Source organism: Tamandua tetradactyla, chromosome 2 (assembly GCF_023851605.1).
Source record: "Tamandua tetradactyla isolate mTamTet1 chromosome 2, mTamTet1.pri, whole genome shotgun sequence".
NCBI classification, from domain to species: Eukaryota; Metazoa; Chordata; class Mammalia; order Pilosa; family Myrmecophagidae; genus Tamandua; species Tamandua tetradactyla.
The window spans coordinates 222,817,850-222,845,747 of NC_135328.1; the positions used below are offsets into that span (position 1 = coordinate 222,817,850).

General features: G+C 49.6%; 1 protein-coding gene and 1 long non-coding RNA gene across 5 annotated transcripts in view; one reads left to right on the forward strand and one right to left on the reverse strand.

Moving 5' to 3' along the window:
• Window positions 1-27,898, reverse strand: part of PRKCZ (protein kinase C zeta) — a 116,494-nt gene that overhangs the window by 25,308 nt on the left and 63,288 nt on the right. For all 4 annotated transcript variants that reach the window (XM_077151554.1, XM_077151556.1, XM_077151553.1 and 1 more), the window contains 5 exons: window positions 16,898-17,029; window positions 15,528-15,609; window positions 14,615-14,667; window positions 12,223-12,411; window positions 7,814-7,911 (listed from right to left, as the gene is read on the reverse strand). In XM_077151554.1, coding sequence (XP_077007669.1) covers window positions 7,814-7,911; window positions 12,223-12,411; window positions 14,615-14,667; window positions 15,528-15,609; window positions 16,898-17,029 — 554 coding nt within the window. The remainder of the gene's footprint in view (window positions 1-7,813; window positions 7,912-12,222; window positions 12,412-14,614; window positions 14,668-15,527; window positions 15,610-16,897; window positions 17,030-27,898) is intronic.
• On the forward strand, window positions 15,778-27,791 carry LOC143675034 (uncharacterized). The gene is made up of 3 exons (XR_013171339.1): window positions 15,778-15,962; window positions 16,914-17,232; window positions 26,935-27,791. It is a non-coding gene; the product is annotated as an uncharacterized LOC143675034 (long non-coding RNA).

The following is a 27,898-nucleotide window of genomic DNA, read 5'->3' on the forward strand; positions in this document are numbered from 1 at the left end:
TGCCTTATCAAATATCAAATGTCCATAGATGAGAGGGTCTATATCTGAGCACTCTATTCGATTTCATTGGTCGATATATCTAACTTTATGCCAGTACCATGCTGTTTTGACCACTGTGGCTTCATAATATGCCTTTAAGTCCGGCAGTGTGAGACCTCCAGCTTCGTTTTTTTCCCTCAAGATACTTTTAGCAATTCGGGGCACCCTGCCCTTCTAGATAAATTTGCTTATTGGTTTTTCTATTTCTGAAAAATAAGTTGTTGGGATTTTGATTGGTATTGCATTGAATCTGTAGATCAATTTAGGTAGGATTGACATCTTAACTATATTTAGTCTTCCAATCCATGAACACGGTATGCCCTTCCATCTATTTAGGTCTTCTGTGATTTCTTTTAACAGTTTTTTATAGTTTTCTTTGTATAGGTCTTTTGTCTCTTTAGTTAAATTTATTCCTAGGTATTTTATTCTTTTAGTTGCAATTGTAAATGGGATTCGTTTCTTGATTTCCCCCTCAGCTTGTTCATTGCTAGTGTATAGAAACACTACAGATTTTTGAATGTTGATCTTGTAACCTGCTACTTTGCTGTACTCATTTATTAGCTCTAGTAGTTTTGTTGTGGATTTTTCCGGGTTTTCGACGTATAGTATCATATCATCTGCAAACAGTGATAGTTTTACTTTTCCTTTCCAATTTTGATGCCTTGTATTTCTTTTTCTTGTCTAATTGCTCTGGCTAGAACCTCCAACACGATGTTGAATAATAGTGGTGATAATGGACATCCTTGTCTTGTTCCTGATCTTAAGGGGAAAGTTTTCAATTTTTCCCCATTGAGGATGATATTAGCTGTGGGTTTTTCATATATTCCCTCTATCATTTTAAGGAAGTTCCCTTGTATTCCTATCCTTTGAAGTGTTTTCAACAGGAAAGGATTTTGAATCTTGTCAAATGCCTTCTCTGCATCAATTGAGATGATCATGTGGTTTTTCTGCTTTGATTGTTGATATGGTGTATTACCTTAATTGATTTTCTTATGTTAAACCATCCTTGCATACCTGGGATGAATCCTACTTGGTCATGATGTATAATTCTTTTAATGTGTTGCTGGATTCGATTTGCTAGAATTTTTTTGAGGATTTTTGCATCTATATTCATTAGAGAGATTGGGCTGTAGTTTTCTTTTTTTGTAATATCTTTGCCTGGTTTTGGTATGAGGGTGATGTTGGCTTCATAGAATGAATTAGGTAGCTTCCCCTCCACTTCAATTTTTTTGAAGAGTTTGAGCAGAGTTGGTACTAATTCTTTCTGGAATGTTTGGTAGAATTCACATGTGAAGCCATCTGGTCCTGGACTTTTCTTTTTGGGAAGCTTCTGAATGACTGATTCAATTTCTTTACTTGTGATTGGTTTGTTGAGGTCATCTGTTTCTTCTTGAGTCAAAGTTGGTTGTTCATGCCTTTCTAGGAACTTGTCCATTTCATCTACATTGTTGTATTTATTAGCGTAAAGTTGTTCATAGTATCCTGTTATTACCTCCTTTATTTCTGTGAGGTCAGTAGTTATGTCTCCTCTTCCATTTCTGATCTTATTTATTTGCATCCTCTCTCTTCTTCTTTTTGTCAATCTTGCTAAGGGCCCATCAATCTTGTTGATTTTCTCATAGAACCAACTTCTGGTCTTACTGATTTTCTCTATTGTTTTCATGTTTTCAATTTCATTTATTTCTGCTCTAATCTTTGTTATTTCTTTCCTTTTGCTTGCTTTGGGGTTAGTTTGCTGTTCTTTCTCCAGTTCTTCCAAGTGGACAGTTAATTCCTGCATTTTTGCCTTTTCTTCTTTTCTGATATAGGCATTTAGGGCAATAAATTTCCCTCTTAGCACTGCCTTTGCTGTGTCCCATAGGTTTTGATATGTTGTGTTTTCATTTTCATTCGCCTCGAGATATTTACTAATTTCTCTTGTAATTTCTTCCTTGACCCACTCGTTGTTTAAGAGTGTGTTGTTGAGCCTCCACCTATTTGTGAATTTTCTGGCACTCTGCCTATTATTGATTTCCAACATCATTCCTTTATGATCCGAGAAAGTGTTGTGTATGATTTCAATCTTTTTAAATTTGTTGAGACTTGCTTTGTGACCCAGCATATGGCTTATCTTTGAGAATGATCCATGAGCACTTGAGAAAAAGGTGTATCCTGCTGTTGTGGGGTGTGATGTCCTATAAATGTCTGTTAAGTCTAGCTCATTTATTTTAATATTCAAATTCTCAGTTTCTTTATTGATCCTCTGTCTAGATGTTCTGTCCATTGATGAGAGTGGTGAATTGAAGTCTCCAACTATTATGGTATATGTGTCTATTTCCCTTTTCAGTGTTTGCAGTGTATTCCTCACGTATTTTGGGGCATTCTGATTCGGTGTGTAAATATTTATGATTTTTATGTCTTTTTGTTTAATTGTTCCTTTTATTAGTAGATAGTATCCTTCTTTGTCTCTTTTAACTGTTTTACATTTGAAGTCTAATTTGTTGGATATTAGTATATCTACTCCTGCTCTTTTCTGGTTGTTATTTGCATGAAATATCTTTTCCCAACCTTTCACTTTCAGCCTATGTTTATCTTTGGGTCTAAGATGTGTTTCCTGTAGACAGCATATAGAAGGATCCTGTTTTTTAATCCATTCTGCCAGTCTATGTCTTTTGATTGGGGAATTCCGTCCATTAATATTTAGTGTTATTACTGTTTGGGTAATACTTTCCGCTACCATTTTGCCTTTTGTATTATATATATCACATCTGATTTTCCTTCTTTCTACACTCTTCTCCATACCTCTCTCTTTTGTCTTTTCATATCTGACTCTAGTGCTCCCTTTAGTATTTCTTGCAGAGCTGGTCTCTTGGTCACAAATTCTCTCAGTGACTTTTTGTCTGAAAATGTTTTAGTTTCTCCCTCATTTTTGAAGGACAACTTTGCTGGATATAGAAGTCTTGGTTCGCAGTTTTTCTCTTTTAGTAATTTAAATATATCATCCCACTGTCTTCTTGCTTCCATGGTTTCTGCTGAGAAATCAACATATAGTCTTATTGGGTTTCCCTTGTATGTGATGGATTGTTTTTCTCTTGCTGCTTTCAAGATCCTCTCTTTCTCTTTGGCCTCTGACATTCTAACTAGTAAGTGTCTTGGAGAACGCCTATTTGGGTCTATTCTCTTTGGGGTGCGCTGCACTTCTTGGATCTGTAATTTTAGGTCTTTCATAAGAGTTGGGAAATTTTCAGTGATAATTTCTTCCATTAGTTTTTCTCCTCCTTTTCCCTTCTCTTCTCCTTCTGGGACACCCACAACACGTATATTTGTGCGCTTCATATTATCATTCAATTCCCTGAGCCCCTGCTCAAATTTTTCCATTCTTTTCCCTATAGTTTCTGTTTCTTTTTTGGATTTCAGATGTTCCATCCTCCAGATCACTAATTCTAGCCTCTGTCTCTTGAAATCTACCATTGTAGGTTTCCATTGTTTTTTTCATCTCTTCTACTGTATCTTTCATTCCCATAACTTCTGTGATGTTTTTTCAGACTTTCCATTTCTTCTTTTTGTTCATCCCATGCCTTCTTCTTGTCGTCCTTCAATTTATTGATTTGGTTTTTGAAGAGGTTTTCCATTTCTGTTCGTATATTCAGAATTAGTTGTCTCAGCTCCTGTATCTCATTTGAGCTATTGGTTTGTTCCTTTGACTGGGCCATATCTTCAATTTTCCTGGTGTGATTTGTTACTTTTTGCAGATGTCTGGGCATTTAATCAGATTTCCCTGAGTGTGGGACCCAGCAGGGTCAAAGACTTTCCTGTGAAGTCTCTGGGTTCTGTTTTTCTTATCCTGCCCAGTATGTGGTGCTTGTCTGTCTGTGGGTCCCACCAGCAAAAGATGTTGTGGCTCCTTTAACTTTGGAAGACTCTCACTGCTGGGTGTGTGGTGGAGACAGAGGAAAGGTTGTAGGCTGGTTTTAATGGCTTCAAATTGTGAAGTCCTGGGATCTGAATTCCTTGAGGGGGGATTCCACCTGTGTTGTGTTTCACCCCTCCTGCGGGGAAGGTTCAGGTGGTAGAGAGCCCTGAAACAGCCTGTTTCTGTGTTTGGGGCAGTTGCAACCTGTGTAATCCCAGCGCTGAGCCCAGAGGCAACCAAGCCTCCGTAGAAACAGCCGCAGAAGGCTCTGTTTTGCCCCCTTTCCTCTTTTTCAGTTAGCCCAATAGGCGACTTCCACCTTGATCAGTTTTGCCTTAGCTGAGGGCCTATTTTTAGTAGTCAGAAGTTGTTCATTAATGCCACTATTGGTGTTAGGTTGGGCTCAGTCTCTACTACTGTTGGAGACTCTTTCCTTTCCCTCCGGGAAGTCGCCTGTGGGGGAGGGGTGCCGGCTGCCGCGGCTTGGGGAACCGCCGATCCGAGGCTCCCAGCCGGCCCAGGAAGCCACATGTGTGGGAGGGGCGCTGCGGCTTGGGGAACCGTTGATCCGGGGCTCCCAGCTGGCCCGGGAAGCCTCGTGTGTGGGAGGGGCTCCGGTCGCCAGTTGCCGCGGCCTGGGGAACCACTGATCCGAGGCTCCCAGCCGGCCCGGGAATCCACGTGTGTGGGAGGGGCTCCGGTCGCTGGCCACCGCGGCTTGGGGAATAGCTGATCCGAAGTTCCCAGCCTGCCCGGGAAGGAGGGAGGGAGGGGCTCTGGCCCCCAGCTGCTGTGGCCCAGGGAAGCGCGCATCGCTCGGGGACCTCACCGCAGTGGAGTCTCTTAGCTGGTCCAGCCGTCCCAGACTGGGGTACACTGTGTGTCTGGTCTCTGTCGCGGCTCTGGGAGCTGCTCTGTACTGTTTCTAATTATCTAGTAGTTGTTCTGGAGGAGGAACTCAGACACGCGTACCTTACTAAGCTGCCATCTTCTCTGGAAGTCCATTTTCATTGGCCTTCTTGAACCAAGGTATCTTCCCTGGATGCCTTAGATTGGACATTGCTATAGACTTGTAATTGGGACATTGTCTTGGCCTTAGAACTATAAACTAGCGGCTCATTAAATCCCCCTTTTAAAAGCCGCTCTGTTTCTGGTGTGTCGCATTCCGGCAGCAGACGAGGACAGCACCTGACCGTGGTCCTTCTGAGAGGACATGGGTGGGCAGGGGGCAGGGGTGCAGGCGGCTGCCCCAGGCCGGGCCTAGCTGGGTCCCGCAGACCTACAGCCCTGGGAGTGCCGCAGCTCAGGCCCCAGGCCTCGTAGTGCACTCGAGAGGGAAAAGAAATCCTCACTTCCCTGCTCACAGACATGTCTCGGGGTGAGCTCCTGCGGAACGGCTTGTCGTTTTCTTGACCAGCTTTCCACTCAAGGCTGCTCACAACCCCCACAGCTGCTCAGGAGTTGACCTGGTTTCCTGCTGTGCTGGATCCTGCCTGAAGCCAGAGAGTGGGACGGTCAGTGGGGCCGCGGCTACACCTCGCGGTCCAGGCCGGAGAGGAGGCCTGTGAAGGCAGCACCGCCGTCCGTGGTCAGGGGCTGAGCACAGCCCTCTGCAGGAGGCTGGCCTGTCGTGGGCTCGCCAAATGCCGGTACAGCTGGCAAGGTGTCTGGGAGGGCTTTAGGGGCCACTGGTCTGTTCACAGTGAGTGGTGGCCGCACTTCTCCCCATCAGGCTACTGGCTCCAGTGCAGCCATGCCACAGGGGGAACGAGCCCCGCAGTCACCACACACCATGAGCCAAGGCACACAGCAAGGCTAGCCCGCCCACGGCCAGACAGGCCCTAAGTAGAGAGGCTGGCATTCCAACCCCAGCTGTCGGGTCGAGAGCCGCTGCTCGTCCCTCTGTCGGGAAAAGCAGATGACATGACCACAGAGCTCTTCACTGGGGCTGGGGGTCCTACCCCTTCCACGCCTTGAGCCGGCTGTGCCCAGCTCTGTGAGCTGAGTGTGACTGCCCGCGACGCAGGGGATTCCGACACACTTCGGAAAGCCTACGTGGGGAGGACGACAGACCCCACCCCAAAGCCAGCCCTGCACCCCGATTTCCCAGCACCCATCATGGGCGGGACCCAGACATTTCCCTGGAGCTGCTGATAGCGTCTTACTAGTTCCCTCTTTATCACGAACTCCAGTGTGTTCACTCCGTATTTTCGGAAGCAGCACGACTTTGCCTTTTTTCTTTTGTTTAATCATCCTTCAGCACCACACTGCCCAGTAAGCATCAGCTCTTAGCCCAGACCCATGGCCCACCCTCCTGAGGGCCCAGTTGACTCACATCTCCCCAAGGACACAGACACGGCCCACCTGGGGCCCAGGTGTGCTCTTGTGAGCAGCGTGGGACTAACAGCGTCCCGAGCAGCTGAGGGCACAGGTGTCGGGAGACCACGGCAGACTCAGCGGAAACAGGCGGCGAACCCGTCAGAAGTGCGGTCAGCCCTCCTGGATGCGGCCTCCACCTGTGACCACTGTCAACAAGCCTGATAAATGCCGCTCTTAACAAGCAGTGCAGCAAACGGCTTCACTGTGGGGCTCGCACCTAAATGCCTCGTGGATGAATTTCTATTTTTCTTTAAGTTCCATTTTAGGCACTGAGAAGTTGTGGCTTGGGAGAAATTTGCCAGATGCATGGGTGGCAGGAAGTGCTGGACTTCAAGCAGCCTAGAGGGAACTGGAGTCGAAATGCTGACCATTTCACACCTACATCTCTGAAAGTTTATACATGAAAATTAACCTACAAGAACTTTTTGTAGGCTCTCCCCTTAGAGGAGACTTGGGTGTCGGGCCTGCCTGTTCTCGAGTGCATTCCATATTGAAGAGTTTATGCCTGTGTGCTCCAGAAAACCCAAGTTCTTTAATCCTTTTTCATCTTCATTCAATATAGTTGGGTGGGATCTTTTTATTATATCCAAAGAGATGTAACTCACCCACCAGCCACTTCAGAGAAAGCCAGGATTGGAGATGGAGTTATCCAGGAAGAATCTGTGGAAACTCCTGCTGTCGGATGGGCACGATCCTTACCACATAGAAAGCCAACAAGAGTGCTGGGGGACCTGTATATACAGAGCCACTGCCAGTCTGGACTGGGGGGCTCAGAGAAGGGACGATGTGAAGGTCAAATAACTTCAGAGGTAGAACCATGGAAGCTGAAGTCTAGAGTCAGGGAATCTCAGGCCAGGGGAGGGGACCCACCCAAGCTCATGGAGAGGGGGAGTTTGCCCCAAAGGCGGAGGATGGGCCTCCCACCTTGCAGTGGAAGAGTCATGCCGCCTTAGGCCCTGGAGAGGGTGCAGCACATTCTGTGGGGTTTGGGGACAGCCTGGCTGCCACCACATGGAGGGGTTGAGCGTGTGCCCCGGAGATGGCAGAGAACCTGGGTATGGTCCCAATGCTTGAAGAGGGTGGAGCCAAGAAAAAGGTGGTTCCCCCAAAGTCCCCCAAGGTTGCATCCGGAGAGAGCCAGGCTGCTGCGTAGGCTCTTGAAAACGGTGGGACTGCCACTTTAGCCCCGAAGATAAATGACTCTCAGACTTTGAAATCTAACGGAATTTGCCCTGCAGGTTTTTGAAACTGCTTGGGTCCTGTGACCCCTGTGTTCCTTCCAGTTTCTCCCTGTGGAAAAGGAAATATTCATCCTGTGACTGTCCCTCCTTTGTATGTTGGCAGCAAAAAACTTGTTCTGGGTTTTCCAGGTCCAGAGCTTGCCTCAGGACAGACCATGCAACAGGGAGGACCTACCAATGACAGCTGAAAGCTCATACCCCTTAGCCTCCATGCAGCTCAAACCAAAAATCAGCAGAGCCCCAGAAAGGCCCCTTTTCTTACCGACTTGTCGTCTGGAAGCAGGAGTGTAAGCCCACCAGGAAGGGGTTGCTGGACGCCTGCTCAAACACATGCTTCTCTGTCTGTACCCAGTCGATATCCTGAAAGGAAACAAGGGGGGTCAATGAGGGGCCTAAGCACCCTCAGGGCATCTGGGAGAAGGGGAAGGCAACAGAGGCAAGTCTCTCATCTTTGCAAATAGGAAGACAATCTACAGAGGAGAAGACACCCATAAGAAATTCATCGCTACCACTATCAGCATCTGTCACCATCACCTGATTCATGTACCATCACTGTCACTGTTATCCATCACCCATTATTTACCTCCACCATTATCAACCATCAGCCATCACCAACCATCCTCCATCCCCTCCAACCGTCCTCCACCCCCAACCGTCTTCCACCCCACAAACCGTCCACCATACCAACGTCCTCCACCAACAGTCCTCCATCCCCTCCAAACATCCTCTACTCCACAAACCGTCCTCCACCCCACAAACCGTCCTCCACCCCACGAACTATCCTCCATGTGACCAACCATCCTCTGTGACCAACCGTCCTCCACCCCAACTGTCCTGCACTGTGACCAATCGTCCTCCACCCCCACCAATCATCCTCCATCCCATCAATCAATCATCCTCCATCACTACCCACCATCACCTACCATACTCCATCACCACGAACTGTCCTCTGTCACCATCAACCATTCTCCATTAACATCTCTACACCATTAACTATTCTCCTTCACTACCAACCATTCTCCACCACCAACCATCCTCCATCACCACCCACCACCATCCATTACCATCTCTACCACCATCAACCATCCTCCATCACCCGTCCTCCATCTCTGTCAACTGTCCTCCACCAGCACCACCAGGGCCACCAGCTCCAGCTGCCTGCTCAACTCTGAGCTGTGGCTTTCTGTCCACTGCCACATGTGACCACCAGACACTCTGGGAGGCTGGTAGTACTTTCTCCACCTTAGACGTGAGGAAGTCGAGGTGGAGAGGCGAAGCAGACTCCCCCAGGCCCACACCCCTTTGCAGAGCTTCTGTTCCTGGCCACAGGTATCTCCTTCTCCGTTCCTGCTGAGTCAGTGAGAAGCTGCAGACTCAACTTCAGAGTCACGAGGATTCTGCACCTTTGGTTCTATCCCAGCCCCAAACCTACTAGAGTAATCCTTTCATTTTACAGGTAACATAAGTGAGAGTCAAAGGTGTGTGACTACAGTAGTGTGGCCTTCCCCTGAAGGTTTTATTAAATGAATCGGCAAACATTTAATGAGCATCTACTCAGTGGCAAAACACAGCCAGTGGCTCCTCCTCGGGGCTCCATCCTGGCGGCCCTCTTTCCTCCTCTCCCAATTTCACTGGGATGCCTCAGATACCATCTCTCTGTGCTGAGGCCCCCCCAGCATCCACCTGTCCCCTGAGCCAGACATGCTCATCCAATGACTACTTATCACCCCTGCTTGGGAACTCAAAGTTCAAGGGGGGTCATGACCACAGCAGTGCACCCAGTCCCCGCCTGCTCGCCCCACCCCAGGAACTCATACCCCACACTGCTCCCCCTCCTCTAAAACCTCCTCCCCGCCTCCTGCTTCCCCCCTCCAGGACCTTGACCCTCTCTCTCTCCCCCTTCTAGGACCTCCAGCCCCACCTGCTCCCCCCACTAAGGGCCTCACTCCCCACCTGCTACCACACTTCCTCCTAAGGCTTTGGGTGAGACTCTTTCTTGCCTCTTCCAGCTCCCCGCTTGTGGCTACCGTGTCTGTCTGTCTTATCTTACCTTCCCCTCTGTGTCTGTCCTTTCTACTTTCTGTCTCAAATGCCCCTTCTGCCTCTCTTACAAGAACATGGTCCTTGGATTTAGGGCCACCCAGGTAATATAGGCTGACCTCACTTCAAGACCCTTCATTCCATCCACAAGGACCTTTTCCCAAACAGCAGCACATTTGGGGGTTCTGGGACTGAGAGTGGACAGACCTCTTGTGGCACAGCCCTCGCTGTCCCCCTCAGAGTGGCCTGGATGGCTGGGACCACGTGGTCAGAAGCTGCTGCCCGAATGGGTCCCTCGGAGTCATCCTGCCAGATGGGACAAACCCACCGGCCCCACGCAGAGCCAGCCTGCCACTGCCCCCTTGGCCCCACATGTCTACCTCAATGTCACTGTCCTCTCCCTCCTTCGTCCCCCCCACGTCACCTGTCCCCAGAGGCCATCCCTGATTACCCTGGCACACCCCCCACCTGGCTTCACCGCCCCTGGCATTTCACATCCTGAATGAGCTAAACCTGCGTGGAAACTCCACGAGCAGGACTGAGCCTCACCCCAGGTGCACAGCTCAGAGCTGACCCCAGAGGCCTCTAGAATCAGGGAGCAGGGGATGGGAGGGCAGGTCTTGCCCTAAAGGCAGCGTCTCGGCAGGAACAGTTTACTCAAATCCCCGGACACATCTCCAAGCCAAGACGTGGCCACCTGAGCTGGTGGCCCCACTGAGAACATGGCAGGGGGTGGAGTGGGCCCTGAGTCTGAGTGCCAGGGCCACCGGCCCCTGTGAGGGGAACACTGGGGGCCCGACAATGCCAACAAGAGGCGGCTTGGCCCAGGAACCCAGGGGTTCATAGGTCTGGGGGTCTCAGCACCACACAAGCAGAGGGGGGTCTGCCCCACTCACCACCTGGAACAGGGCCTGACGGAAGCAGGGTGGGTCGGCTGAGACCCCTGGCAGCTCCTCAAGCCTCGAGCAAAGACCGTATGCAACAGAAACTTAATAAAGACCAACTTGTGAGGCAGGAAGGTGGCGAGCGGGTTTGGGCCTGGCTTGGGGGAAGAGGCCACGCCCCTGGGAAGCCGCCGTGGCCCTGCGGCCACCCACACAAGGGCCTTCTCTGGGGAAAGAGGGAAAGAGGCCTCAGGGGCGCACAGGGGCCAGCAAGACCCTGGAGCCTGTCCGCATCAAGAGCCGCTGCCTGCCTTGCAGCCCCGTGCACCTGCACCCCGCGGCCTGCACCTGCAGCCAGATGCCTGCACCCTGCGGCCTCTGCTCGCCAGCAGCTAGTGTGTCACACTCCTCTCCAGGATGACGGACACCCCTACCCCACCTCAGGGCCTCAGTCCCCTCAGCTGTAAGGCAGGGCCGCCGCCCGGCACCGCGTGGGAGCTCAGCAGCCAGCTGGGCGGTTTGTGCACTGAGCAAAGGGGCCCTGCTTTATGCAAGGCCAGGCCAAGTCCAGCCCAGATCCCCCTTGGGCCCATGGGCTGGGCCAGCGGAGGGTAGGGGCCCTCCTGGGTGCCTTGGGGAGACTGGGAATCTCTTTCCAACTGGCGCATTGGTCTAACGGGGCAGCTTTTACTATTATCTGAGGAGCAAGCGAGAACTGCCCATCAGTCTAGTCCTCACTCCTAAGAGATGTAACTTGCATTCGGGCACGAAATGAAGATCCAGAGTATGGGCAGCTAGAATTAAAATTTCACCTAAGAAGCAGTTGATCCTGCAACTTTAGCTTCTACTGCAGACAAAGCTGGTATGAGAAGGTCGGGGCTCAAGGGACACAGTCCTAGCTCAGCCCTTCCACGACGCTGCTGGGGAAGCCAGCCAGGCCAGGACCAGAACCGGGCCAGTGCCTCTGGACCACCTCCCTGCCTCCCCACCCCGGGACACAGCCGCTCAGCTGACCCCAAGGCAGGTGATGGTGAGAGTGAGGGCGTCACCTGCCTCCCCGGTTCACATTGTGCAGGCAGAACCTCTGGAGGGCGAGACTCTCGCCCTTGACCAATTCCCACATCCACGGCGCACATGTGCTCGCTCTGGCCCCTGCGTCCATCACCCGGCCCTGTGCCCACTGACCATCCCTGCCAGGTCCCAGCAGCCCCTGGGAACACGACATGAACAACCTGGCCCTCATGCCACCCACTCAGCCCCCCATGACCCCTGCCTGGTGCCCCACGACCCCCACCTGGTCCCTGCACTCCCTGCCCATCCCGTTTCCCCTACCCAGCCCTGCCACACCCACTGCCCAGCCCTCATGCACTCCTGCACACCCTGCCCAGTCCCCATGCCCCTTGCTTGGCCACCTGCCCCCACCCCCACATCCCCTGACCCCCGACCTGGCTCCCACAGCCCATCTGGCCTCCTGGGTGCCATGTGTGCCCCACCTGGCTCCCTATGTCTCCTGCCCAGCCCTGCGGCATCCACTGCTCTCCCGGCCCCTCCACGTCCCCCTCTTCCTGCCTGGCCTCTGCACCCCCCGGTCAGCCCCTGTGACCCCTGCCCAGCCCCTGCATCCACCACCCAGTCTCTGAACCCTACCGTTTCCACTACGCCCCCAGCTGGGACCCCGTGGCCCCTGCCCGGCCCCGCCCGGCCCCCGCCCAGCCCCCGCCCGGCCCCGCGGCCCCCGCGCACTCGCCTCGTCGTCGTGCACCAGCTCCTTCTTGACCACCTTCATGGCGTAGACCTGGGCGCTCTTCTTCAGCCGCACCAGCAGGACCTTGGCGTAGCTGCCACGCCCGATGACGCGGATCAAGTCGAAGTCCTGCAGCCCGAGCCCCTGAGATATTTTGATTCCGTCCATCCCATCGATAACTGGCTTAAGGTCCTGAGCGCGGGAGAATCAGGACAAAGGGCGATGAAGAGGGGACCCCCCGAGACGGAGAGCTGCGGCCCCTCCATTCCGACGGTGCCGAGGCTGCACCCCCGAGCGCCCAGGGCGCGACCTCGCCCTGCGCACCGCCTTGGCGCAAGGCGGAGACACCCCACCCCGCAGCCCAGGGAAGGAAAGCCGGGGATCGAGAGAGGCGCTTCTGGAGAAGGGGTGAGAAACCCGCACGCCAGGCACGTGCCCGGGTGGCAGCTCTGACCACGAGCCCCTCTGAGCGGCATGGGGTGCCCGGGGCCCTGGCCTGGCTGAAGAGGTGGCCACGGGGTATGGACACGCCCAGAGCCATCCAGGCCAGGCCACCCACGCTACCCGGCTGGCACCTGCATCCCAGGCTGTCCCTCGAGCCTCTAAAGCATGACCTGCTAACGTCTGCAAAGGTCTGCAAACCCCAGGGCGAGTATTATTAGAAACACAGCAAAAGAGAAAGGCAATCCAATTAAGAACAGAAGCTCCCTCCTGCAAATTATTTCTGGCAGGGATAGTTGTGGTGGGGGAAGGAGGGAACTGTGAGATGCCGTTTTGTGGAAAGAAATGGAATCTTCTTTCCAGGTGCCTCTGACCCGTTTCAGACAGAGGGTAACCAATCAAAATTCTAGAGTTCGAGACAGTGGCACTGGTCAGATACTTGGGGAAAGGCTGGGCCTTTGCACAGAATTATTTCTTGAGGTTTATTTAAACAGGCTGAGAACAGCAGCTCGTGCTTTTCTGTACAATAGAATTGGCACCACAGTCTCCCCGAGCGGCCACAAACGCAGCTGCACAGGGAGGCTGAGCCGGGATTCGCAGTCCAGGAGGGCAGCCAGGCTGGCCAGGCCTGAAGGGGCTAGAAGGCGGAGGAAGGACGGCTTTTTTAAGCACATAAAATGTGAAAAAAATGACAGCTCCAAAGCAGACCCTGGACCCCTCCAGAGCCTGGGAGGGGTGTACACGCCCCACCATGGGCCGTCAGCACCGGGGAGAAGGTGAGCCAGGAAGTGGGCCCGAGAGCCCCTGGGGATCTCCTAAAGGACCCCCCTGAGCAGACCCCGCGGGCGGTGGGCCAAGGCACCCTCACTGTCTCTGATGACTAGGGGGGGCTCCTGCATACCCCATACTTGCTCACTGCTCCCGAAGCCCCAACTTCCCGTGGGGGGGCACAGGGCACAGAAGCAGCAGGAGGAAAAGCGAGGATGTGAGTGTAGGGGTTGAGGGGAAAACCAGATTAGCAAATTCCGGAGCACGGCAGGCCCTCTGCCTCGGACCCCGGGGCCCACCCACGGTCAGCCCTGAGATAGGACAAAGGGTAACGGCAGTGAAGGAAGAGCAACCCTGACACGTCGTGCCCCGTGGAGAGTGCCGAGAACTGGTTGGTGACCCTCCCCCGGGTGTCCAGCCCCCAGAGCCGTCGATGCAGCTCCCTCGTGGGGCAGTGCTGAGGGTCTGCACCCAGACCGCATGGGCTCCCGTGGGCTCCCCTGGGCTGGGCCTGCACCACGAGACACCCACGTACAGCAGCTGCACTGATGGCCACTGGTGTGCACACAGCACCTGTGCAGGGCAGGGCCGAGGTCACTAGCACCCTTGCGCACCCCACGGCCACTTTGAGCTTCACACAGAATTGGGACCCAGGGCACAGGGCAGACCACCTGTCCCCACGCAGCTGTGCGGCTCGCCCGGGGGGCCTGGGGGCCGTGAGCCCCCGGGGTGCTGCCTGCTTCTCCCCTCCCACCGCTCCACGCAGGGATGGGCTTCCGGCTGTGGGGCTTTGCCCCCAAATGCCCCAGCACACACTGCCCAAGAACTGGGGCTCCTCCGAGCCGCACCCCCAGCCCATGAGCTTCAGGAAGATCTGCGACCCGCCCCCCCCACAACGTGCTCCACACTGAAGTCTCCATAGCGGCCCCAACACGAGCTGATGACCTTTTTTTTGGAATGCCGTACGGTGGGGGCCACGTCTCATCCTTTTCCTATGGGACTGTCCTGTCACGGCAGCACCAGTTCCTGAATTATTATTTCTATTTTTTCTGGGAAGTGCCGGGGCTGGGAATTGAACCTGCGTCTCCCGCATGGAGGTGAGAATTCTACCAGTGACCCACCCTTGCCCCCGCTAATGAACTTCTAAGAAGCTCTCAGAACAGCAGCGGCCCTTTCAGGACCTCACCTCAGAGTCGTCCTTGATGCTGCCATGTTTCCGGGTTGAAGAGACATAAGCGACTAGAGGGAGAAGGGGAGAGAACACTTCAGTGCTGCCCGGGACGGGGCCCGAGGACGCAGGCCCGGGGACGGGCGACCACGCCCGGCCCTGCCACGCACAGGGCGACCCTGCAGTGCAGCCAGCTCGGACGTGATGGGCACCAAGGACAGCGAACATGTCTGGGGGCGGGTCTGGAGACCAGGATTGTGCCAAGTTCCCCCAGGGACAAAGCAGGAAGGCATGAGTCAGGGGAAGCTGATGTCTCGTCTTCCAGACTTTTTTCTAAAAGCAAATGGATGGACGGATAGATAGATGGACAGAAAGATGAAGAATAGGTGGGTGGAGGGAGGGAGGAATGAGAGGTGGAAAGATGGACGGGGGGCAGGTGGGTAAGCAGACGTGGGCGGGTGGATGGTGGGTTAGTGGATGCAGGGATGGGGGTGAGCAGATGGTCAGCTGGATAAATGGTGGTGGGTCAGTGTGCGGGTGGATGGATGGGCAAGCGGGTGGTTTATTAGCGTCTCCTTGGAGTGGGATGCTGTGAAGGGCTCTGTACTGTGAGGTCTCAGCACAGGTGTGGGGCCACACTAAGGGGTCAGACCCTGAGGGTCTGCAGAGGGGAAGACTCCCCCGGGCCCCAGGGCAGGGCAGCACCCGCTGACACCACCACCCTCAGGTGCCTGGACAGCCCATCTGGCCCCTACCCCCCATCCCCACCCTCCCGTGGCCCCCAAGCCCCAACCCCTCACCCCCCAGGTCCCTGGAGGGCTGTCTCCAGCCCCGTGGCTGCCGCGTGCATAGACAAGGACCCAAGGGGGGCAGACGGGACGGAGAAAGGGCAGAAAAGGCGCGGGGGGGGGGGCCTGGGGATAGCCCCTACTTCCATCCGTGTCGTCGGAGGGCAGAGCCACGTCATCCTTCTTGCCGTCTACTGGAGGTTCCTGGGAAGGCATGACAGAATCCTGCGGGAGAGGGCGCGCTATCACAAGGCGGCCGGCGGGCTCCAAAGCAGCGCGTGCAGCTGCTCCGCCTTCCGGGCTCAGCCCTGCGCATGGGGCTGCCACACACCTGAGACGCTCCAGGGGGGCGATGCTCAGGGCCGCAGCTGGACAATTCCCGGCAGGAGCCCACACAACCCCCACCCCCGCATCAGCACCCCACGACAGCGGCTGCGTCTCTGAGCACCTGGGGGCATGCGGGGTTCCACCCTGGCTGACATCACAGAACTGCCAGCTCCCCACTGGGGGTGCAAGTTCCGTGCCTGGCCAGCCTCGGCCTGGCGCCTGACGACTCGGGGCTGCCCTTGTTATCTTAGGCTGGTGCGGACATGGGGTCAGAGGGCACCCACATCTATGCAGCTGTGGGGAGACCAGCTGGCAGGAGCCCCAGGAGGGCTCCAGCCGGGTTGGGGGGTCAGTACCTCATGCCTCGGCAGTCAGGGCTGCGCCAGGATCCTGAGGGGGTGTCTCATCCCCTAGGAGACCTGAGGGCCCAGCCGCCAAGGGGTGCCCTTCCCAGGCCGTGGCCAGACCCCAGCACCCGAGGTGGGGGTGCCGGAACCCTCAGCGGGGCAGGTACACGGGTGAGCCATGGGCCCGTCCCCAGCCATCGGGGTACGAGGGCAGCTGCCACAACCACAGCAGCCTGTGGTGCCTGGTGCTCCCCACAGAGTGGACACTGGGGCTGGACGCACCATGGGCAGGAGGGGCCTCTGACCTTCTGGGACGCACAGGGTACCCCAAGGGTTGCCACATGGCTGGGATCCCTACCCCAACTCCCCTCGGAATGGCAGAGGGCATGCGAGGCCTCCGAAGAGCCCTGGGGCTCCGGGGGACGTGGGGGGGAATGTTGGGGAGGACATGGAGGGGTCATGGGGGGAAACGTGTGGAGGGACGTGGGAGGGGACATGGGGGGGTTGAGGGAGGGATGGGGGGACGTGGGGGGATGTAGGGGGAACATGGAGGGGGGGTGTGGGGGGGTTGAGGGAGGGACATGGGGGGGCATAGGGAGGTTGAGGGAGGGATGGGGGGATGTGGGGGGGGATGTGGAGGGGGACATGGAAGGAGTGCAGGGTGTCCAGACACCTGTGTGAGCCCCTGGCCTCCAGGAGCACTCCCCCTTGTCCGTCTGACCTCCCCTGTCCTGGTGGCCAGCGCAGCATCCCATGCCCTCCCAGGGCATTGTCTCTAGGCCAGGTGCCCTGGCCACACTACAGGGCTCCGAGTCCCTGACGGCCACCCTGGGACTCACCATATGCCTTTTGCAGGTCAGCGGCACGAGGAGGTGGCAGCGTTTATGGACCAGGAGCCTGCAGTGGACGCATCGGTAGCCCTGCTTCCCGAGGCCCCATATCCTCTCACTGCACTGGCCGCAGAAGGCTCTCTGGGGACAGAGCATGGCCATCAGGACAGGCCTGGCCTGCCCCCAGCCTGCGCTCCATGGCGGTGACTGCCCAGAACACCTGGCATTTTCCTCCTGTCTCTGATTTCCTCAAGAGATGGCCTCAGGCTCAGGGCAGGGGGCCCGGCCACCTCGTCGCAGCGGGCTGACCAGGCTCGGCTTGGTGTCCCCCTGGGTCTGTGAAGGTAGAGCCGATGGCGCCAAGGGAGGGAGGCCCTGAATGGGGTGGGGGGGCTGCCGGACCAGGGCAACTCGCTACCCCACCATAGGTGGGTCTCCCGCTGCTGGCAGGGGTTGGGGACTGCCTGCTCTCAACAGTTCCTGTCTGTCTGTCTGTAAGAGGAAATTACAAGGGAAATTAGAAAATACTTAGAGACAAAAGAAACAGAGACACAACATATCAAAATTTATGGGATGCAACAAAGGCAGAGCTCAGACGGAAATTTATAGCTACGAATGCCTATATTAAAAAAGATCTCAAATTAATAGCCTAAAATTATATCTTAAGGAACCAGGAAAAGCAAAGCAAAGTGAATCCAAAGTTAGTAGGAAAAAAGTAACTATCAGAGCAAAAACAAATGGAATACAAAATAAAAAGACAAGAGAATCAATAAAATAGAAAGTTGTTTTTCTGAAAAAAAAATCACAATGAAATTGACAAATCTTTAGTCTGACAAAGATAAAAGATGCAAATAACTAAAATCAGAAAGAAAATGGTGAGTTTTCTTACAGAAATAAAAAGGATTATAACGGAATAGTATTGGTAATTGTACACCAACAAACTAGATAACCCAGAAGAAATGGGAAAATCCCTAGAAATGCATCAATTACCCAAGTTGTATGGAGAGGAAATAGTAAACCTCAACAAACAAAAAAATAAAAAATTGAAACAAAAATAAAAACCTTCCATCTTAAAAAAAGTACAGGACCACATGGCTTCACTTGTGAATTCTACCAAATACTTAAAGAATTAATACCAATCCTTCTGAAGCCCTTTAGAGAAAGAACTCAAGAAGAGGGAACATCCTAATTCATTCTTTGAGACCAGCATTAGCCTGATACCAAAGTCTGGTGAAGACATCAGGAGAAAAGAAAATTACAGACCAATTTTCCTTATGAATACAGATGCAAAAATTCTCAACAAAACACCAGCAAACTGAATCAGACATGTTGAAAAGATCACACACAATGACCAAGTGGGATTCACCCGAGGAATGCAAGGGTGGTTCAACATATGAACAGCAATCAACGTGATACAACACATAAAGAAAATTAAAGAAAAACCCCATGATTATTTCAACAGATGCAGAAAAGGCATCAGAAAAAATCCACCATTCTTTCTTGATGAAAACATGCAGGAAAATAGAAAAGAGGGAACTTTCTCAACATGATAAAAGCTATTTATAGAAAACTGATAGCTAATATCACACTCAATGCTGAAACAGACGTAAAACTTTATCCCTAAGATCAGGAATGAGACAAGGATGTCCACTGTCATCATTGCTATTCAATAATGTACTAGAATTTCTTACCAGAACAATTAGGCAAGAAAAACTGGAAAGGAAAAAATAAAACTATCTCTTTTTGCAGATGACATGATCTTGTATATAGAAAACCCAAAGAACCCCCCCAAAAAACTATTTAAACTAATAAATTCAACAAAGTGGCAGAGTACAAGATCACTCAAAAAACGATTGTGTTTACTATACACTAGCAATGAACAATCCAAAGAGGAAATTAAGAAAACAATTCGTCTTATAATAAACTCTAACAGAATAAAATGCCTATAGCTAAGGATACAAAACACCTGTATACTGGTAGAATTCTCACCTGCCATGTGGCAAACCTGGGTTCAATTCTTGGCCCATGCACCAAAAAAACAGAAAGAAACAAACAAAACCTTTATACTGAAAACTACAAAACACTGCTGTAAGAAATTAAAGAAGATCTAAATGGCAAGGCATCCATGCCCATGAGCTGGGAGAGTTAACAGTCCTACTATGGCAACAGTACCCACAACAGTCTACAAATTCAATACCATCCCTATTAAAATTCCAGCAGCCTTTTCTGTAGAAATGGAAAAAAGATGATCAAATTTATATAGAATTGCAAAGGACCCCAAATAGCCAAAATGACCTTGATAAAGAATAGGGCTGGAGAATTCACATTTCCCGATTTCAAATTATACTACAATATGAGAGGACTCAAAACAGTGTGCTACTAGCACAAAGATAGACAAACTGATCAGCGGAACAGAACTGAAAGCCTGGAAATAGACCCACACATTTATGGCTAGTTGCTTTTTAAAAACTTTTTTTACTGTATAATATGGCATATACACAAAGCAAAGAAAAAAAAAGCAATCATTTCCAAAGCACACTTCAACAAGTAGGTATAGGACAGATCCCAGAGTTTGTAGCTGTTCCAAAATACTGGGGGCTAGAAGGAATCTGAATATACTAATATAGCGATTCAGCAGCCATAGTCATTTGTTAAATCCTATTTTCTCTGTTAAAAATCCATCTCCTTTGATCCTTCCTGTTTATAGGGCTCTTTGGGCAGTGCCCATTCCAGCTTTCTCATGTTGAGAAGGGGTGCCACACTAAAGGGTACGAGGATGCAATTAACTGATAATCTTGGAGAGGCTGGTCCCTCTGGGTTTCAGGATTCCTTTCCCTAAAAATCCTTGGGAATTATATGTTCCAGAAAGGCGAATCTAGTGCATGAAACCTTTTTAGAGTCTCAGTTTGAGCCCCAAGTGTTCTTAAGAGTCAACAAGAGTGATGCTGGCTGGGGTTCAGCAAACCACGGCCATCAACACTCTCCAACTGAAGCTTGCCGAGAGCAGCCTCCAGAACAGCCTCTCGGCTCCACTTGATCTCTCTCGGCCACTCATGCCTTATTTTATTACACTTATTTCCCCCCTTTTAAAAGGTCAGGTAGGCATTGTTGAGCCCATCGTGCCAGGTCCACACTCACACCTGGGAGTCATGCCCCACGCGGTCAGGGAGATTTTCACCCCGAATGGCCTGTACCACCTGGGGGGAGGGCGATGATTTTCCTTGCAGAGCTGGGCTTAGAGAGAGACGCCACATCTGAGCCACAAAAAGCCTCGTAATGGGTAGTCTTAACTTCCCTCCACGGACACACACGTCGTAAAGGTAAGCATCAAGTCCAGAGCTTGGTCTATTTCCCTGGGAGTCCCCAGTGGTTGGGAGGGTACCCGGGGTTTCCCAGATGGGAGAGTTTAAAAGTTCCACACACACACACACGCACACACACGCGCGTGCGCGTTTTACCCCCTTCAGATCCTTAAGGGTTCTTTAAACAGAAAATTTTATTATATAAGCATATTAAAGATATTCAAAGGAAAAAAATGCAAAGATCCAAGATATATATTACATGATAATTAATGAAAAATCCTTCTTTTGGTAGAATTTCAGCTTTTTGCATTTGCTTCTAATAATCTTGCTATCTTTTTCCCCATTGCTTTTCTATCTCTTTTCCTCTACCTTCTCCTGTTCTACAGTTACACTAACAGATTTCCCCTCCCCTCCGTGGCTGTAGAAAGTTTACCTCTATACAACCTCGATGATTACCATTACATTTCTTAACACACTCAAACAACATCTAGAGAATACCTATAGCTCTCCTCTCCCCTCAGCCCGAAGTATGTTTTTAGCTGTGCATCTACACTTCCCAGGTAGAGACGGGGAGTTTTATTCTCCAGTTTCATCTGTTGATTTTGGATGCGTGTGTTGGGAGGAAAGGATATTGTATGTCTGTAATTATAGTCACATTGGAATGCTATATCTGCCACTAATTCTTTCAAAGAGAGTACGTAAGAAATAAATTTACCCTCAAAATTGAATGCCAGTTTGGCTGGGCATAGGGTTCTAGGTTTAAAATCTTTTTTTCCTGCAGAACTTTCATAATATTGCTCCATTTACTTCTAACATCTAGTGTGTCCAATAATAAATCTGCTGTCAACCTGATTCGTGCTCCTTTGTGCGTTATCTCTTTCCTCTCTATGGGAGCCTTTATGATGTTCTCTTTATCACTGGAATTCCACAATTTCACCAGGAGGTAACCAGGAACAAGTCTCTTTCCATCAGTCTTACTGGGTACTCGGTAGGCACTGATAATCTCAAGGCTCAAATCATGTTTTAGCTCTGGACAGTTTTCTTCAATTATTTCTTTAATCATTTCCTCCCCTCCATTCTCTTTATTTTTCTGGAATTACTATTAAACAAATGTTGGAGCTTCTGAGTCTATCCTCTATGTCTCTTAACCTCTCTTTGTTTATTATCTACTTGGCCATTTGCATTGTGGTCTTAGATTCTAGACTGTTGATTTTTTCTTCAAGTATATCCATTCTGCTACTGAATACATCTATTAAGCTTTTACTTTCCAAGACTTCTGATAATTTTTAACCTTTCCAGTTGCTTCTTGTAGCTTTTTGAAACTATTCATTTTAAGTTTTCTCAAGTTTTCCTGTTTCCTGTATAAAAATTGCTCCTTTGGATGATTAGCTTCTCTGTTTGCAGAATTTTGTCTCTGTTTTCCTTAAAAGCTTGACGACTTCTGATGGAGTAGTGAAATACGTACACGAATGCTTGTTCAGTTTACCATACTTATGTCTAGAGAGTGTGAAGGACAGATTAAAGGTAAAATGTGAAATTAAATGTAAGGTTGGAGAGGATGGCCTGATTTCTTGATTTTGAAGCACAGCCATTTTCTCTTCCTTCTGGGTTTTGTCTACCATCTGGGGTTTTACTGATCGTTTCTTATCAGAATCCAAAGTGTAGCAATTAAAGGCAATTTCTTCAAGTCCATATGAGGCCTCTTCTTTCTCAGTCTCGGAGGTAGACGTTAACTCTTCTCCTTTAGAGGTCTTTCCTTCCTCCCATGTTAAGTCCTCCTCGATTTCCCACTCAGGTTTCTTCTTTCTCTGGTTCAGTATCCTCTACCTTTTTGACATCCCCTGGGTATTCTCTCACTTCATGCTTTGCATCTATCACAGTTTGACCCTGAAAGGTTGAGTCCCATTCCTCACGTAAACCCTGAGGCCTCTTCTCCCTCCTCCTCCAGCTCTGAGACTACACCCTCCTCCCCTCCTCTCCTATTCCAGGTCTGAGGTCACACCCTCCTCCCCTCCTCTCCTCCTCTCCTCCTCCAGGTCTGAGGTCACACCCTCCTCCCCTCCTCTCCTCCTCTCCTCCTCCAGGTCTGAAGTCACACCCTCCTCCCCTCCTCTCCTCCTCCAGGTCTGTAGTCACATCCTCCTCCCCTCCTCTCCTCCTCCAGGTCTGAGGTCACACCCTCCTCCCCTCCTCTCCTCCTCCAGGTCTGAGGTCACACCCTCCTCCCCTCCTCTCCTCCTCCCCTCCTCTCCTCCTCCCCTCCTCCAGGTCTGAAGTCACACCCTCCTCCCCTCCTCTCCTCTCCAGCTCTGAGGTTCCTTCTTCCATCAACTCAGATGCTTCTTTCTCCTTCCACATTGAAGACTCTTCTTCCTGAGCTTCTAAGTTCTTTGTCTCTTCTGGCTCAGCAACCTTTGCCTCTTTAATAAACAGAAAGCTCAAACCATCACAAGTTGTTCTATCTCAATGTTTTGTGCCTACTGGAGTTTTACACACTTTTTCTTGAACCCCATGTCTTCTTCCTTCTTAGTTTATTTTTCCATTTAGTGAGAGCACATCCTTAAGTAATTCTTTCATAGAAGACTTGCAGGCAATAAATTTTCTGAGGCTTTGCAGGCCTTTATTTCACCATCACATTTAAATACTAACTTATCTTGGCATAGAAATTTTGGTTCAAAATCATTTTCTCTCAAAATGTTGAAGATATTGCTCCATTGCATCCTTAGATCCAGTGTTGCTGAGGAAAAGTCTGCTGCCTGTGAGTATTGCTCCTTCATCAACACTTTTTCTTCTATGGAAGCTTTTAGAATTTTCTCTTTATTCTTCAAATTTTGAAGATTTTTCTCCTTTCTCATTTCTTTGACTAGTTCATCTTCCCCATTCTCTCTGTTCCACTCTTCTGTAACATCTATTTGCATATTACAATTTCTGTATCTGTCATCTTCATTGCTTAAGATTTCTTCCATATTTCCTGTGACTTTGGGATTTTGTGATCCATTCTGGAATAATTTCTTAACTTGATTACTAAAATCTGCTTCAGATTTATCTAATTTGCTACTTAGCTGATTGATTTATTTTCCTTTAATGGTCAAATTTTCAATATCCTCAACTATCTTAATGTTTTTTCCTCCTATTTTCTCTACCAATGCTGTAATTTGTAAAGCTAAATCTCTTATTTGTTGCCACTCTTTCAGGTTACTGGAAATTGTTGAATTTTTCATTTTAGGTATTATATTTCTTATTCCTAGAATTTCCTTTAAGTCACTTTTAAGAGTCTCCTTTATTTAATTCAGCCCTTAAGTCTGGATTTTCCATCAGGATTTTAATTTTGTCATAGTAACTGCCGATATGTACATGTTTTTTTTGCATGGGCAGGCACCAGGATTTGAACCCGAGTCTCCGGCATGGCAGGCAAGAACTCTGCCTGATGAGCCACAATGGCCCGTCCTGTACATGTGTTTTAAATCCAATATCTGGGCCATCTTCTGGTCAGTTTCTATCACTGTTCTCTTTCAATATATGTAATATTTTCCTGTTTCTTTGGAAGTCTAGCCAAGTTTGTATTTTACACTGGACATTGTGGATGTTATGCCATCAAGACTGGATTCTGTCATATTGTCCTGAAGAACTTTTGTTCTTATAGGACTGCTAGAATCCAGCAATTCATAAAGTTTTAAAAATATGTCATCCATTTATGGCCTTTCTGGAAGGAAACAAGTTCTCTGAACAACCAGACTTTACCTCCTGTGCCTTGGGGAGAAGGGACTCTAGCCTAAGATCCAAGAGCTGACCAATATCTTTAAATTCTCATCCCACCCTAGTCTGAGATGTTTCCTCACACCACACCAAGCCACAGAGAATGACAAGGCCTCGTTCCCGCTATGGACTCCGGGAGTCCAGGCCGTCTAAATGAGCTGCCCAGAGAGGCTGATTCAGACTCTGTATTACAGAAAATTTTAACCAGTTGATTGTTTGTGAGTGTGCTGAGTACATACAATGGAGAAACAATGGTCTCTTCCACAAATGGTATCGTGAAAACCAGAAATCCACATGCAGAAGAGTGGAGTTAGAGCCCCACCACAACCACATACAAAAACCAACTCAAGATGGATCAAGGACCTACAAGTGTTAAAACTATAAGCTTCTTAAAGGATGACACAGAGGCAAACCTCCAGGACCTGGGATTCAGCAATGGATTCTGAGACATGATACCAAAAGCACAAGCAACCAAAGTTAAGAATTCTTGTGCACTGAAGGAAACCATCAAGAAAGTGAAAAAAACAGCCTACAGAACAGGAGAAAATATTTGGAAATCATATATGTGATAAGGATTTAATACCAAAAATATATAAAGATTTTTTCCAATATAACAATAAAAACACAGGAGAAAATATTTGGAAATCATATAACTGATAAAGATTTAATACCAAGAATATATAAAGAATTTTTTCAATACGACAATAAAAAGACAAGTCAATTAAAAAACGGGCAAAGAAAAATAAATAGGCAAAGGACTTGAACAGATATTTTTCCGAAAAAGATATACACATGGCCAATAAACACATGAAAAGATGTCCAGTATCATCAGCCATTAGGGACGTGCAAATGAAAACCACAATGAGACAGAAGCTAGAGATGGGTGCACCATTAGCTAATGAGGTTAAACTTAAATATAAGGGAATAAACAGAAGAGAAGGAAATTCACTAGTGGGCGTACAAGTAATATTGCCATATTGAAGGTGAGCATGACAGAAAGGGGTTGTATAGAGCCATGTGTCCCACGGACAAACACTACAAATATAAATAAGTTCTTGCATGAACTACTGCAAAGGTACGAATCTTGTACAGAGTGTGTAAGTTTGGGGTACGGGGGGAAATGCTATTGCATGCTATGGGCTGTGTTTAACAGGAAACACCAACAGTGCCACAGCAACACCAGGGGTAAATGATGGGGCGAGGGATAAGAGTTAGGGGGAGGTTTAGAATTTTTATTTGGTGAGGGTGTGTTAATTGGTTATCTTTCTTTTGGGAACAATGAAAGGAACGAGAGTTGAAAGTGTTGGTGGACTGCTGACTCTGGACATTACACATGATGCCCAGTGAACAGAGGTGGCCGAAGGCCGCACTGACTTCAGTATATACATACGACTGAATGTTGAGCTGCTACAGAAAGGAACGAAGTTGTGAGGCATGCAACACTGTGAACGAACCTGTGGGACATCTGGTAGACAAAATGAGCCAGAAACAAAAGAGCAAATATTGTAGGGACTCATTTAGGAAATACTTATAAGAAAACAGGGGCCTAGGTTATAAGCTCTTCTAGCAGTCACATTTAGTCCAAAGTGGTAACTGTTATTTCTCGATTCTGAGAGGCTGTTTTATATATGTATAACCTGGTATTTAGAGGTAAGAACAGAGCCGATCAGGTTGGGACTAAGGTAATTCAGAATACAGGGGCAGGGACGACATTGTCTATATTTTAAATACTGTCAATTTTAGATATTGTCTATATTTATCTACTCTTTGAGACCAAAGGAAGAAAGGGTTATTTTGTCCAGAACCTAAATTTTCTGTAGCACATAATCTAACTCAACCTGTCTGGATAGATCATTTAAATAATCCAAACACAGGGAGCCCAGAATAAGCATGAGGGCCTTTAATCCTGTATAGTTTAATGTAATGCCTGGATTCATCCCAGAGTATGTTAAACAGATAATCAAAAAGTACTGGCAAAGTCCCTTGAGGGATGGGAGAAAGAACGTGGAACTATTAAAACTTCACCATCAGGGAATCCCCTGATACTATGTCAAACATTAGGGACACCCAAATCAATAGGCCAAGCCCTGGATCATGAGGCTTAATCTTGTGAAGTTTATGCAGGTAGTGGAGAAGCTCAGACTACCTATAGGCTTGTCTAAGAGTTACTTCTGGAGGACCTCGGCTGTTGCTCAGATGTGGCCTCAGTCTCTCTAAGCCCAACCCTGCAAGTGAAACCATTGCCCTTCCCCCTACCTGGGACATGACATCCAGGGGTGAAAGTCTCCCTGGCAGCGTGGGGGATAACTCCCTGGATGAGTCTGGCCCTGGCACCATGGGATCAACAATTCCATCCTGACCAAAAGGGAAAAAGCAGTTTAAATAATACTATTTCAGTGGCAGAGAGAGTTCAAATAGAGTCGAGAGGCTACTCTGGAGGTTGCTCTTACCCAAGCTTCAGGTAGACCTTGCTACCTGTCATAAGCTGCCAACCCCCAACCACGACCACTCCAGCCAATCCTGAAGAACACTTACAGCAACATATAAGATTCTACAAAGGTTCCAGGCACTAGGGTAACTTTCCAGAAACCTACAAAGTCCAGATGTGTCTCTTGATCAGAGAAGTCCTGAAATGCTGAGGGCCCAGCCTCTCCAGAACATCCGCTAGTTCCACCCCCTATCCCATATTATCATCAGCCCCTTCCAACATGAAAAATCTAGAAAGGGCACAGCCCAAATACCCCTAAAGAGTGGGAGAAAGACCAAAGGTGATGGTGGAGTTATACAGAGAAGGCTGGGTTTAACAAACGAGTATGAGTGCTGAATCATATTGATATTTTTTGTCTCCAAATCTTTAGAGTAGCTAGAAGTAAAAACCTAAAACTGTGGAATTATAACCCAAACCAAACGCTGAAGTCTGTTCTACAATTAATTGTTGTGATGTGCTTTGAAATTTATTATTTTTTGTATATATGTTATTCTTCACAGAAAAGAAAAAAAGCCGATCATGATGATAAATGAACGGTTGTGTGATGATACTGTGAGCCACTGATGGTACACTTAGGGTGATTATGTGGTATGCAAATATATGTAAATAAAAACAAAATACAGTGAGATACCACTTTACACCCACGAGAACGGCTATTATTAAAAAATTGGAAAATAGCAAGTGCTGGAGAGGATGCAGAGAACCCGAACTCTGGGGCACTGTTGGTGGGAACATAGGATGGTGTAGCCGCTCTGGAACGCACCATAGCCAGTTCCCCAAAAAGTTAAACACAGAATTCCCATTTGATCGGGAATCTCTCTCCTAGGTAAATCCCACAGAGTGGAAACAGGGTCACAAACGTGACTTGTTCACCAGCGTTAAAGCTGCGTTATTCTCCACCTCCAAAAACTGAAACAAGCACGTGCCCATCCTCAAAGGAAAGGGGGGACAGATGGGGTGGCAGACGGTGGGTACTGGGCCGTGAGAAGGAACGACGTCCTGGGATGCACAACGCGGGAGAACCTCGAAGACATGCGGCTCCGGGAACGAGAGACTCAGGGGACAGAGTTTTCAGGCTATGCTGGAAGGGAGCGGAGGGGAACAGCAACGTCACGGGGCGAGGACGCAGGGTGGAGACGAGGACACCAGGGCATGGGGAGGTAAACAATATACAAAGGAAAGAACCAAACAGGAATACCATCCAATAAAGCAACAGAGAGATTTATACTGAAACGTAATAAAGTAAAAGCAGCGCCGCGTCCGAGGCAACTCCATGTAGCAAGGCCCAGGTCTTCCGGTGTAAGGGGCAGCGCTCAAGCCGGGGCCACCGGCGGGTCTGCAGGGCACAGTGCAGGACCTCAACCCACTGTGGGCACCAAGCATGGGTGGGCAGCAGGCGTGGGAGGGCAGCAGGCATGGGCGGGCCCCAGGCGTGGGCGGGCAGCAGGCGTGGGCGGGCCCCAG